The sequence below is a fragment of the Acartia tonsa genome, chromosome 7 (assembly GCF_053477335.1).
Source record: "Acartia tonsa isolate MP-2025a chromosome 7, ASM5347733v1, whole genome shotgun sequence".
NCBI lineage: Eukaryota > Metazoa > Arthropoda > Copepoda > Calanoida > Acartiidae > Acartia > Acartia tonsa.
Genome location: NC_137266.1, coordinates 14,960,456 through 14,973,137, shown reverse-complemented (window position 1 = coordinate 14,973,137; position 12,682 = coordinate 14,960,456). Strand labels below are relative to the sequence as shown.

General features: G+C 32.4%; 1 protein-coding gene across 1 annotated transcript in view; it reads right to left on the bottom strand.

Moving 5' to 3' along the window:
* Positions 1–12,682, bottom strand: part of Nrx-IV (neurexin-4) — a 74,980-nt gene that overhangs the window by 5,576 nt on the left and 56,722 nt on the right. Inside the window, exons 28-37 of the mRNA XM_080167675.1 lie at positions 11,857–11,981; positions 10,239–10,369; positions 8,561–8,672; positions 8,178–8,252; positions 7,187–7,322; positions 6,737–6,807; positions 6,133–6,301; positions 4,546–4,581; positions 3,818–3,957; positions 1,324–1,425 (exon numbers count right to left, since the gene is read on the bottom strand). Coding sequence (XP_080023801.1) covers positions 1,324–1,425; positions 3,818–3,957; positions 4,546–4,581; positions 6,133–6,301; positions 6,737–6,807; positions 7,187–7,322; positions 8,178–8,252; positions 8,561–8,672; positions 10,239–10,369; positions 11,857–11,981 — 1,097 coding nt within the window. The remainder of the gene's footprint in view (positions 1–1,323; positions 1,426–3,817; positions 3,958–4,545; positions 4,582–6,132; positions 6,302–6,736; positions 6,808–7,186; positions 7,323–8,177; positions 8,253–8,560; positions 8,673–10,238; positions 10,370–11,856; positions 11,982–12,682) is intronic.

Here is a 12,682-nt window from a genome sequence, read left to right as displayed (position 1 = left end):
GGAATCAGTAATCAAAAAATCAGATCAATCGGATGATTTTATCACATAAAAAATTGTTATTAAAAAAGTAAAAAAACAGCATGTTTAAAATGGACGTACGGACATTCTGGTAACGATTATAAAGTTGCTACGCTTTCTAAATCGTACCTAACTACTACAGGAATCAACATGCAAAATTTGAAATCGATAGGACAATTTTAACATGCCTAAATTAACGAATAAAAGCTAACTATCTCGGACGGACCGACCCTAATTATAGAAAAGCTTCACTTTTAATAAATGGATCACCTTTGTACTGCAAATTACACTGGTACCCAAAGTAAAATGAATACGTTCAAACTAGCAGTGTCCAAACTTTTCTATTACTAATTAAAACACAATCTACAGAAGGGGTAATTTTGTTTATCATCATTGGGAATGTTAATTAATTTCTAAAATATTGTCTTATCTCTGATATCGGTCCTTGAAAATCTTTCCACTTTCCATTTCTATTTAGTACCATTGAATACGAATAATAGGTATTTTACTTATCGTATTATAGACAGCTTTCCGGCGGATATAAAAATGTAAAAATATAATATTAGAACCAGAATATTTAGCCCAGAGAGGTCGAGGGCACTGGCTAAGAAATCTAGTAATGATTTTATGATTTTATTTCAGTATTGGTAAACAATTGTCTATAATACGATGCTATAATAATTTTTTTAGTATTGTTGAGAACCGGTTCTAATCCAGCGTATATTAACCGGTATAAAAGCCACACTGAAAACTGTATTAACATTTTTGTTGCAAAAACATGATAATAAAATTCTCAACAAGATTCTTGTAAACTTAATTCAAATATTGTTCAATATTTTATTCTCTAAAACTCTTATTTGATCATAGACTATGAAAACATTTACTTGGAATTGTAAATACGCAGGGAGGGACTGTACATTGAACTTTTATCATACTGGTCCCCAAAGTTTTATAAATTACGTTTTCTCATTTATTGGCTTAAAAACTGTGGGGACTGTTATCTAATCTTTATTAGATCATACAAATTTACAGAGTTCAAACTGTCCATCACAAACTTTAATCTAACTTTGAAGGTTTTAAAAGTTCAATATTTGAGAAAATTGAACTTCGAAACACTTAAAAGGGTTTCCAATTTATAAAACTTAAACATTAAGTTTAATAAAGATACAAAAATCTTATTTTTCAGATATATTCTTAGCTACCTTGGGAGCCGGACCCGCTCTGAAAATAACGGCTCTGGCTCCAGCAAAATATGGCGGCTGCTCCGGCTCCTCATCCCTAATTAAGTATATTTAGTAACCTTACCTGGAAGTATAATTTCAATGGGATGATTTCATCAAATTCAACTCTTGAGATACAACCAACAAAACCCTCTTTCATACTCTCGTTCTTTCCAATATACAGATACTAAAAATAATAAAATACCGTTAGATTTAACCTCATTTAAAAGTGATATGATGTGTGTGTGTCTGTCTCGGTAACTGCTAAACCACTCCTTTATATTAAAGTCCAGTAATGGTTTTAACTTTTTTTGAGGAGTGAACCTTCACACTCCTTCAGAAGAGAAAACGCCCCATGGAAAAAAACACTAATCCAAAAAAAAACTATTTCCCTAAAAAAAGAGTAATATAATCAAATGTGTAAAATAGACAAAGATGGTGTAAAATAACCCCTTCCCCCCCATAAAAAAGCTTCTTAAAATAGTATGCATTTTCAAAATATACAAAAAATCATTTAAATTATTTACATTATAATAACAGACTATAATTGCGTAACAGGAAACAAGGACGGTGACATCAAACCCAATATAAGCGAAGCTGCTTGAAATGAGTAGTATAACATTATGATACCTAGTTAAAGAAATTAGAAAGAGAAAAATGCGGTACAATATTGTACAAATTTATATTGTGAGAGGAAATTAAGGGCTAAGAACAGAAGGGGAAGAGGAGAGGAGGGAAGGGAAGGTGCAGTACTATAAAAAAAATCATAAGGACCGACAGACAAAAAACGCTTAAAGAGTAGCATCGCTAAGTACTTAAAAATTATAAAAAAAAATTACTGATTTAATAATAATCATATTTCCTCGTATTGTTATCAATTTAAAAAAATATTATTTAAAGAGCTTTAATTAAACCTAATTTACGCGCAAGTAAATTATGACTCAACTAATTCTTTTGTATTATCTATAATACAAAGTAGAACGATGTCTATCTATCAGTCAGTCTGTCTGTCTGTCTGTTTGTTTATTTGTAGCGAAGGATCTCGCTAACCGCTGAACCGATCGGGTTCTCCTTTTTTTTATTTTTTTTTTTAAATCTAAACTACGAAAAATTAGGTTGATAAAACCTATTGGGGCAAAGCCCATAGAGGCTAGGGGTGAAACCGCTAGTTAAATATATTAAAATTAGATATTAATTTTATTGATATATTTCTAATTATTTCTCAAAACTCTTCGTAATGAATTTTGTTTGTATAAATAATATTTATCAAGGATCTAATTGATGCAATGGTTTTGTAATCTTTTCGGCTACTTGTTGTGTTACTGTTTATTTTGTAATCCTCAAAGGTTTTAAAGTGCTGTAATACAAAATATATAACTCTGACAACTACCTAGCCCAAGTGTTGGGGACCTTTTTCGTCTGCTACTAAATTGCATTTTGTTGTATTATCATACTATCGGCTGTGCCCCTAGCATGTATAGGCTATGTGGTCAATGAAATGAGTGAAATGAAAGCAGGAAAATAGCATAAAACCACCTGAATGACTAAATCTAGAAACAAAATAGCCTAAAACCATCCTGAGCATTATGTTAAGATGATGTCCTAAAAAGTAGAACTCAATCAGTTCTGTAATTTTAATTTAAGTTTCAGAAAAATTAAAGGTACTACTTTATATAATAGGATAGGCTTAAATCCCCCCCCCCCCCCTATGAGATGTTCCTTCTTAAGAATAGTAAACCTACTTGAAGCAATACAAATAATAAATAGTTTAATATGTGTGTTTTATATCAAAATAGTTTTACCAATATTTTTTTATCGATTTTTACAAAAATGAAATGAATATGTTTTTGTTATTTCTTCAATATTGATGAATTAGTTATGGGATCAGCAGTTTTTGTTTTATATCTCTCTCTCTCTTTTTGTTAAAAAAGTTTTTCTTAATTATTAAAAAAAATTCGTCTTTTTATTTATATCTAAAAATAAACTTAATAATAAAACTAAAATTAAGAAAAATATTTCAAGGAGATAAATTAAGTTCCCTCTAAATTATTATTAACTAAATTTCCTCTATGGTATTTGTGGTTGGTTGGAATCAGTGGCGTGCATAGGGTTTGTCTAGAGTTTGATTTTTTTTTTTTTTTTTTTTTGGGGGGGGGGGGTTGGTAATCTTATTAGGCCGACGTCTATTGGGGAGTTGGAAGTAGGGTTGGGCAAATGCTCAATATCCGGCAAATTACCGGATATCTGGCATTAAAAATCAGCCGGATATCCGGCCATTTTAAATATTCGGCCGGATACCGGATATTGAAACTATTCGGATATCGGATATCCGGCCGAATATCCAGTAATTTGCCGGATATCGAGCGTTTGCCAGATATCCGGCCCAACCCTAGTTAGAGGTACCCTCCACAAAAATAATCATAAACTTTCCTGTACCTATAAGAAGCTTCACTGCAAATGAGAACCATAACAGTACAACAGTTAGCGAGATCTTATTCTACAGACAGACGGACAAGCATCCTTTACTTTTATAAAAGAGTTGGTGATAAAGATTTAAATAAATATAAAAGTAAATTCACCTGAATATTATCAAACTGGGCGTCGGCAGAAGCCTTCAACGAGTTAGAGAAATCAGTCTCTAGGGGTGGATAGTTATCAATAGTCATTCTTAAACTTTTTCCATTGTTGTATCTCTCTACCAACACGTCATGGTATTGTCCTGAAATTAATTAATGAATGCCTTAACTATTGGCTATCATCTAGGGTATCTGTATTAGAAATGATAGGGAAGAACCAAAAAGAGCCTAAAACCATCCTAGAACCAATGTGAAGCTTCGGTAGAGACTCTTGTGTGTGTGTTTAACATGTTTATGATGAGGCTTACAAACCAGGGAGGGAGGTGACATTGGGTTGCTTATTACACTAGTCCCCAAAGTTTTATAATAACGTTTTCTTATTCGTTGGCCTACTAATTTTGGGGACTTTAAATGAATTTTGATTTTTGGTTCATTAAGTTAAGTTCTAAACGTATCAACCACTAATTGTAATCTACAGAAGGGTTGATTGGGTGTTTTATTATTGGGGATGTACATCAATTTATTGGCCATTGTCTTAATTCTTTAGATCCCTCCATACAAACATTGAATATAAAAGTATTTTTTTCAACATTGTATAATCAATTAAGCAGCATCTTCATCCTAACTTTTCCTCTCCAAATGCATAAATTGCAATGCAGCACGACAGACATACAGACCAAACAATGTACAAAACAAGTAGAGAAGCTACGCTACTATTAATAAATGCTTACCGCTCATAAAATTCTGTTCTGTAAACACAATCTCCTATTGTTTCAAATTAATTAGCAGTCAGAATTTTTTCATTTTAAAATTATTTATCAATAAATATGTTTAAATATATTTTCTAAATATCTTCATTTTTCCTACACATTTTTAAAAATGTATTTTTAAATTTTTTTGGTTTAACTCAATAAAAACATCTAGAGCAGAAATAAATCCTATAATTTTCATTTTACTATCTGCGGAAAACGGATATAAAAGATTCGATGAATTACTATTTAATTTTTCTATATCTAACTTGTTCGGATTAAAAAAGCAATAACTGTTAAAAAGTTCTTTAATATTTACCTAGACATTAGTGAATTCTTAATCATAGAGGAGTAAAGCTATCTGCATTTTCCTCCATAGTGCCTAGTTCAGCAATGAATTTCAAGAGTTTGTTAATTAATTGAGTTTAGAGCTGGATCTTTATAAAACTTTTTTTGCTCTTTGGCTCACTAAAATCGGTGAGGCGCGCAGTGATGCAAAATTATCCCCACAAAATTTTTAGCGAGCCTCGCTGATTTTAGTGAGGCGGTGAGCCAAAAACTTTTTAAGAATCCACCTCATGTTATATTGGGTACTGGTTAGCCCCCTGCAGGGTTAGTAGGATACCATAGGTATGGTCCCAGCAGAGGGGACGTTAGGTATAGGGTAAAAAATACCCCATCTCTTTTTCCGATGGGCACAATTTATTTTACATTATATTGCACCATTTGATTTTCATAACCTTTATTCAAGTGTCCTAGATGAAAATATGAAACTGATATCGCGTTTTAAATGAAAAGACAATAAATACATTTTATAAAATTTCACGTGAATGTTTAAAATAAACGTGTTTTTTTAAATTCTTTTAAGTAAGATAATGCGTATATAAATAGTAATTTCTAATAATTATCTTTTTATTTTTATTTTGTACAGAAACTTAATAAAACTGAAGAATAAAAATTCCATCTACCAAATTAAGTGTAAAGCTGTAAATTATATCAATTCGTTATGACGGTTAAAGTAAGAGAACATAGGGGTCATGAGCTATATGTAACTCTTCCCACAGTGGCTTTAGTATTGTTTTTTTTAATCAGCTAATAGTGAAATATAAAAAGAGCCAAGTCCCTACAAAAGAACAGAAAGCAATTAGCTAGCAGACGAAAAAGGGTCTTCGCCACTTGGGCGATAGACTTGGATAATACATCTATACTTATACATTTATTTATCAGATCTTCAATACAAACCACCATAATCCGAATTTTTAATTCTTAAATAATTATTTATAGCATCGTATTATAGACAGCTTTCCACAGATATTAGAATGAAAAATTAAAGATTATACAAGATTTGTAAGACCCGAGGGGCCGAAGGAAAGGGCTAACAATAATAGTTTTAATCTTATAATTTTTCATTTTAGTATTGTCTGCAATACGATGCAATACAGGATTTTCAGTATGGTCGAGACCATGTTCTAATCCTGCGGATATTGATAGGTTTAGAAGTCATACTGGGAATTCTTTTTATAAATCTTTAAAAATTTTTATTTCATCTTCATGCTAATATAATTTCCTGTCTTTCAAAACCAAAGTCGAACACCAGCCTGATATGTCCAGAGTTGGACAACATGAGGGTGAGGTACTCCTTGCTCACACTAGACTCCAGCCCGACCAGGAAGCCCTTGGGGTCCGTGGTCGTGAACCCAACGTGGATACGCTCAGCAATAGTAGATTTGTACTTGCCCTTAATAAATAATATGTTTTAATTTTTAGAATATGTTTAAGTAGAATTTGGAATTAAATTAAAATACCTAATATATATTTTAAACTCATCCTGGGACCTATAAATACTAAAAGGTTATATAAAATGGAGAACTCAATCGGTTAAGTGGTTACCGAGATCTAACAAACAAAAAAATAAATATTCAACAAAAGTTTCACAGATTTTTGGGGTGTAGTCTCTTTTGTGACAACGTCTCTTAAGGGGCGTTTGGTTGTATTTTCACAGTAGCTTTTCTCCTATTTCTAGCCCCTTGCGGTTGGCTCTAACCCTGCGGGACCAATTAATCACCTATCCTAACAAAACCTAAAATAACCTATCAAAAGCTACTGTAAAAATACGACGAAACGCCCCTTAAGAAGTGTTGTCACGAAAGGGACTATACACGATTTTTCTTACCTTGAAGTCGTATTTGATCATCATACCAGTTCTCATGTTGACACCAATCTCATCAGCGCAAATAGGTCCCTACGTTTTTCAACAATTTTGAACATTTTTTTTATGTTTAGGTACATAATTTACCAAATAGGTTTATTATTCTTGATAATAAATCTAAACAAATAGATAAATCTCGATAATTTTATACTTTGATGCATTTGGTAATAAAAAAAACTAGTTTTGACTCAATATTTCTGAGGGCTCGGCATTTGCGAATCATCCGCCAGGAAAATCAACTTATTTGATAAAATTAGCTGGAAGTCTAAACCTGATCCAATTATGGCATACATATTTTCAAAATTAAAGCATTTAAATTAGAGGCATGGTTGCGGCTAACGCTTGGCTGCAGAGCCCTGATATTTTTCGAATAAAATTTGATTAACACGCATAAAAAAATGTTCATAATTTCCTTGAAGGGTGTCCATCTGCAGTTGCAAGTGAAGTGATCATATCCCTCGAGACATTCGCCATTATTTTTGCAAGGATTATTTTCACACTTGCCCTTGCATCCAATAGCCACGCCGTACAGACCTCGGTTCTTCGTTACCTACAAAGTTTTCCATAACGTTAATAGTTATTTATCGCATCGTATTATAAACAGCTTTCCGCGGATATAAAATTAAAACTAGTTTTGTTAGTCCCGAGATACTGAAGGCACGGGCTGATAAAACTAGTGTTAATATCATGATTTTAAATTTATAGAAAACTGGATATAATAACATACGATACATGATTTTTCAATATGGCTTAAAACGGGTCCTAATCCAGCGGAAATTAATCGGTTTCGAAGCCATACTGGAAAAACCTTTTCATAATGCATTTTTCAAATCTTGCGTCGATCGGTCGTCAAATCCAGTGCTAATGCTGCTATGTCAGTTACGTGAGTATAATACTAAGATAAGAGAATGCCTTGGTCTGATACAAGGAGCATTAAGAGGAAGATGTTTTTTTTGTGAAAAAGCAGTTGTCAGAATGGTGTAAAAACAGCTTATACCAACAATAAAATTAATTCCAAAAAAATCACGAAACCTATTTTAAGTGATTTTAACATGTCGTTGGGGGGAAACAAAGTAAAATTGACGACCTCTCCATTTGCCCCCAAAACATTATTTAGATTTATTTCGCTTATGGCTTATAACTTCGTGTAAATTAACATGTTATTTTGTTTTTATCTGTCTATGCTTAATTTCGTTTCTCTCTTTTTCATATTAATCATAATCTACTTGTAATAAATTTTTCTCTCTGTTTATCTAGCAGTTATTGTATATTGTATACGACCAACTCAGGTTATGAAAGTACCAAACTATGCATAAGAATATGTGAATGTATGTGTAATAATATTATTATTTTGAAATACATATCTATCTATCTAATTATCTATCTATCTGTGCATGATGATTACCTCGTTGATCAAGTCAACAGGAACACCATTGAGAACCAGGGCACGCAGGCATCCTACATAGCCATCAGTCCATTCCTGGAAACAAAAACAAGGATGACAACATCCATAAAAGCGAACCATTTGAACTCTTGTAGAATGACAAAACTCAAAAGCAGAAAATCAAACTAAATCATTAACAAAATTGTTAATAAACTTACGTAAATACAGGATTCTGTTTAAGCGCATACTTCAATTTTAGACATTTTTGAGAAAACGAATAAGCTAACATGATTATAAAAACTTTGTGTTTCAGTGTAATTTACAGTTGGAAGTAAACCTATAATTTTCATCAATAGAAAGGGTTATCCTTTTTGGTATGTACATCATAAAAAGGCAACACTAACCTTAGAAGCACCAATATATAGCGGACTGGTTAGTTTGAAAGGTCTGACTGGGCCAGCTGGCTCGGGAACCTGCGTCTTTTGGGCACCGTCGATAACTACCATAGCCTCTTTCCTAAACATATACAGAATTGACTCTAAACAATATTAGTTTTCATAAAAACTTATGCCTTTTTGAAATAATAAGGATCACTGCCCTTTTTGATACAGTCACACATTTCGAACCATTACTAGAACGTCTGGAAATTAATTTAATAAAATTGTGAAATATATTTGAACCTACCGGGAAATGACGAGCAAACATGACAAATTTCATATTTCTAACTCTAAACAAGTTTGCATTTGTAGAATATTTATATAACCCTTTAAAATGTTTTTAGTCTCCTCATAATTACCAAATGTTTTAATAAAATCAAGTAAACTATTCAACAATTTAATGTAATTTCTCGTATTCATTCGAATCCGGTGGATAGAAACCGGTTCTCATCCATACGAAAAAACTATGTCTAGCATCGTATTATATCCGGCTTTCCACGAATATAAAAATGTACAATCATAAGATTAAAACCAGTTTTTCAGCCCCGAGGTGCCGAAAGAAAGTCGTTTATAATACGTTGTGAGAAATAACTATTAAAACTTTTTTTATACCTAGTATCAAATTTGTTTAAATAGTTCCTTAATTGAATTTCAAAAGAGATGTAAACTTAAGAAACGATTAATAGCATATTATACAATTTTTGAAGATTTTAAAATAAACTATTGGAAGATTTTTTATGAAATTAATTTTGGTGATTCGGCTACCCGAATATTTCTTCTTAATAACGCACCATAGTTTTAAACTGTTGCTGTCCTGTAACATACAACTAATGATATGACTACAGAACCCACCAGGAGAAACCAATATCAATTCCCAAACAATTATTAAAACCTCACAACCACACAAAAAATGCTAGTTTAATCTCGTATATGACAAATAATTTTTACTTTTTTATTTCTATTTTGTACCTTTTCCGTACCTATTATAATAAAATGAGGATAAAAATTTAATTAAAACAGTAAATGAGATTTTTGTCTCAAGGGGTATTGTCTTTTATAACATTTTTCTGAAAACAAAGAAAAACAATTGATAAATATATAATCTTTCTAAGATTTTTCCAATATATCCGGATAGGTATAATATATCTCATTATCTTTTAATAAGTAGTTGAGTACACTCAATAATTGTAGATTTAGTGCTTTTCCTCCATCTACAATCTGATTTTCCTCCCCCCCCCCCCCTAAAATTAATCAAAATAGGGGGAGGGGGATAGAAGAAAGTAATTTTTCCCCCTAAGCCTAACCCTGCGTTGGCCTACTCCTAACACTCCTCAATATAACCTATGTAACAAACCAAATAAAGGGTGGGGGGGGGGGTGGGGGGCTCGACTAGGCACCTAGAAGAAAAACGCCGCAGATTTTCCTTAAAAATAGGAAAAAATAAACTAGGTATACAGTCTGTTTGAAATATCTATATAGTAACAGGATGGCTGTTTGCTTTAGTATATCTGTAATAAAATATCTTTTAAACCGCTGGAGCAGTATGACTCTATTTTTCAATGAATCTTAAGGGCAGCTTCTGGAAAGTCTCTTTCATAAGAAGGTAAATTAACATGTAAGTAAGTTGATTGATAGATAGACTAACCTGTTTTTCTCAATGAGAACAGAATGCCATCTATTATCATCCAGCCTGTAAGAAGTCTCCACAGTTACTCCCTGGATTCCCTTGCCTGCAGAGAATTCAAACTGGATGGAGTCACCACTGATCAAGCTGACCTGCAATTTAAAAGTAGATTTTTATGGACAGGCGACAGTAGACTGAAAGTTTTATGCACACGTTCTCTCATTCGTAAACTGAATTTTGGATCCAGCTCTTAGTGTCTAATCATTTAAACCAATAATTTTAATCCACAGAAGGGTAATTTATGTTTATCATTATTGCCATATTGGGGAAGTACATCAATTTATCATTCATTAAATAATTCTATAAATATGGATCGGTCATGGGGACCTTTTTCGTCTGCTAGCAAAATGCTTTCTGCTCATTTGTAGCGACTTTAGCTGTGTTAATATTCCCTAAGCTATTTATAGACCTTCAAAGACCCAATGGAAAGTCGGTACAGGGTATACGGGAAGGGGAAATACAGTTATTCAACCCCTTGCCCCTCGATTGATTTACTCTAACATTCCTTATCTAATATACCTTAAGAAATATTTGAAATAAACTGTCATGTGACCTACAGATGGACTGGCTTACTATAGTTATAGAGTAGCTAGTGAAACTGGATATAAATTAATCTACTATCAACATTTAGAAAAAAAACGGTAATATCCTCTTAGAATTTTTTTTTCAATTTTGAAAATTTGAGCACCCCCCCCCCCTCCCCCCCCCCCCCTCCGAAAGCGAACTATGCACTCTGGCCGCAGCGCTCGGCTCCCTAGCCGCAGCGCTCGGCCCCCTTGCCTGCCTAGCCGCAGCGCTCGGCTCCCTAGCCTATAACCTAACCTAAAATAGTTGTTCGTTCTCAAATTTTCAAAATTGAAAAAAATATTTAAGAGGATAACGCCAAAAAAAATTCCATGCTAAAGACTTTTTATATTACACAATTTGTTAGTTACATAAGTAAATGGGTAAAAAGTTGACTGATTAGCAAAATAGAAAATCGATAAAAATATTCAAATTAATTCGCACATTTTATTAAGCAACTATGAAGCTTTGACAATTCATTTGATGAATTGTTATATAACTCATTGGATTTGTAAAAGTATTATCAAAAGCAATTTTTATTATCTTAAGTGTTCCAAATAATTTAATTAATAAAATGTATCATTTTCCTTATCAGAACTTATATTTTTTTCATGGGGGGAGGGGACATTGGACTGTAAATTCTAATGGTACCCACAGTTTTATAACCACGTCATCTTTATTGTTGGTTTAAAACTTTGGGTACTTTTAATAGGTGCAAGAAATAAATAAAGAATTGAAGATAGTTTGATTATATCTAACCATTTTATAATATAAAGCCCCCAAACTACGACTGAATATAAGTGCCAAGTGAAGTCAGTTGTGATCAAAATAGAAACAACCAAAACAAATAAAAGAGAAGCTTCTCTACAGAAAACATAACCTTAATAATTCGCATTATTACCGAACAAATGTAGACCAAGCCCAGATGTTTATAGGTTAACATTAAATATAAAGACAGACCAACAGACAAAACAAACTAAAGAGTAGCTTCGCTACTTAAAGTTAAATAGCCTACCTTAATAAAATCGCCGTTATCACCGACGGAATGCAAGAGAACCATAGGTCTTTCCAAGGAGGTCCTGAACTCAAAGAAAATATCGCCAGAGGTAATTCCCATCTCGAAGGTTGGCAGCTCAATAACTCCATCCTGTTGCAGTTTAGTTTATTTAGTTTGTAATCATTTTCAATCCTATTATAGTTGTTTGTTTGTCCGCTAAAATTTCGCTAACTACTGAACCTATTGAATTCTTCAATTTAAGAAAGCTTTACATAAGTATTGGGATGATTTTAGGCTTTTTTAAATTTATTGTTACAATTGCCCTCCCTCCTTAGATGATAAGGGCACATGCAACAAAAATGTTGACAATTTGAAGCAACAGTCAATCTGCTTATTTTATTATAAAAAAAAAATAATTTTAAGCTGAGAGAAGTTCGGCATCCGCAGCCGACAGGAAGCAGAAGTTTTTAAAAATTTCAAATGTTCGTTTCTAAAATCCAAAGCTACAGTCGAGCTCAGAGTTGGCCGGCTGTCGTGCTCTTGCATAAACCTTGATAATTATCAAAATTAATTATATACAAGAATTAACTCATATATTTTTAAAATCTTTTCCAATTTACATAATTTTTCAATAATTGAGACTCTACCTAATTAAGCATCAAATTAAATAATGTTTAGTACCTAATCATTTTCATCATTAAATCTTTCGGACTCTTCTGAATGATGTTATCATTATTTTCCTTTACATTTATTAATCGGGTAGGTATCTGATTTATTTTTAGATTTAATTTATTTTATTACGCATAGCATTGACTTTCCTTATATTTATATTCTATGAATAAAT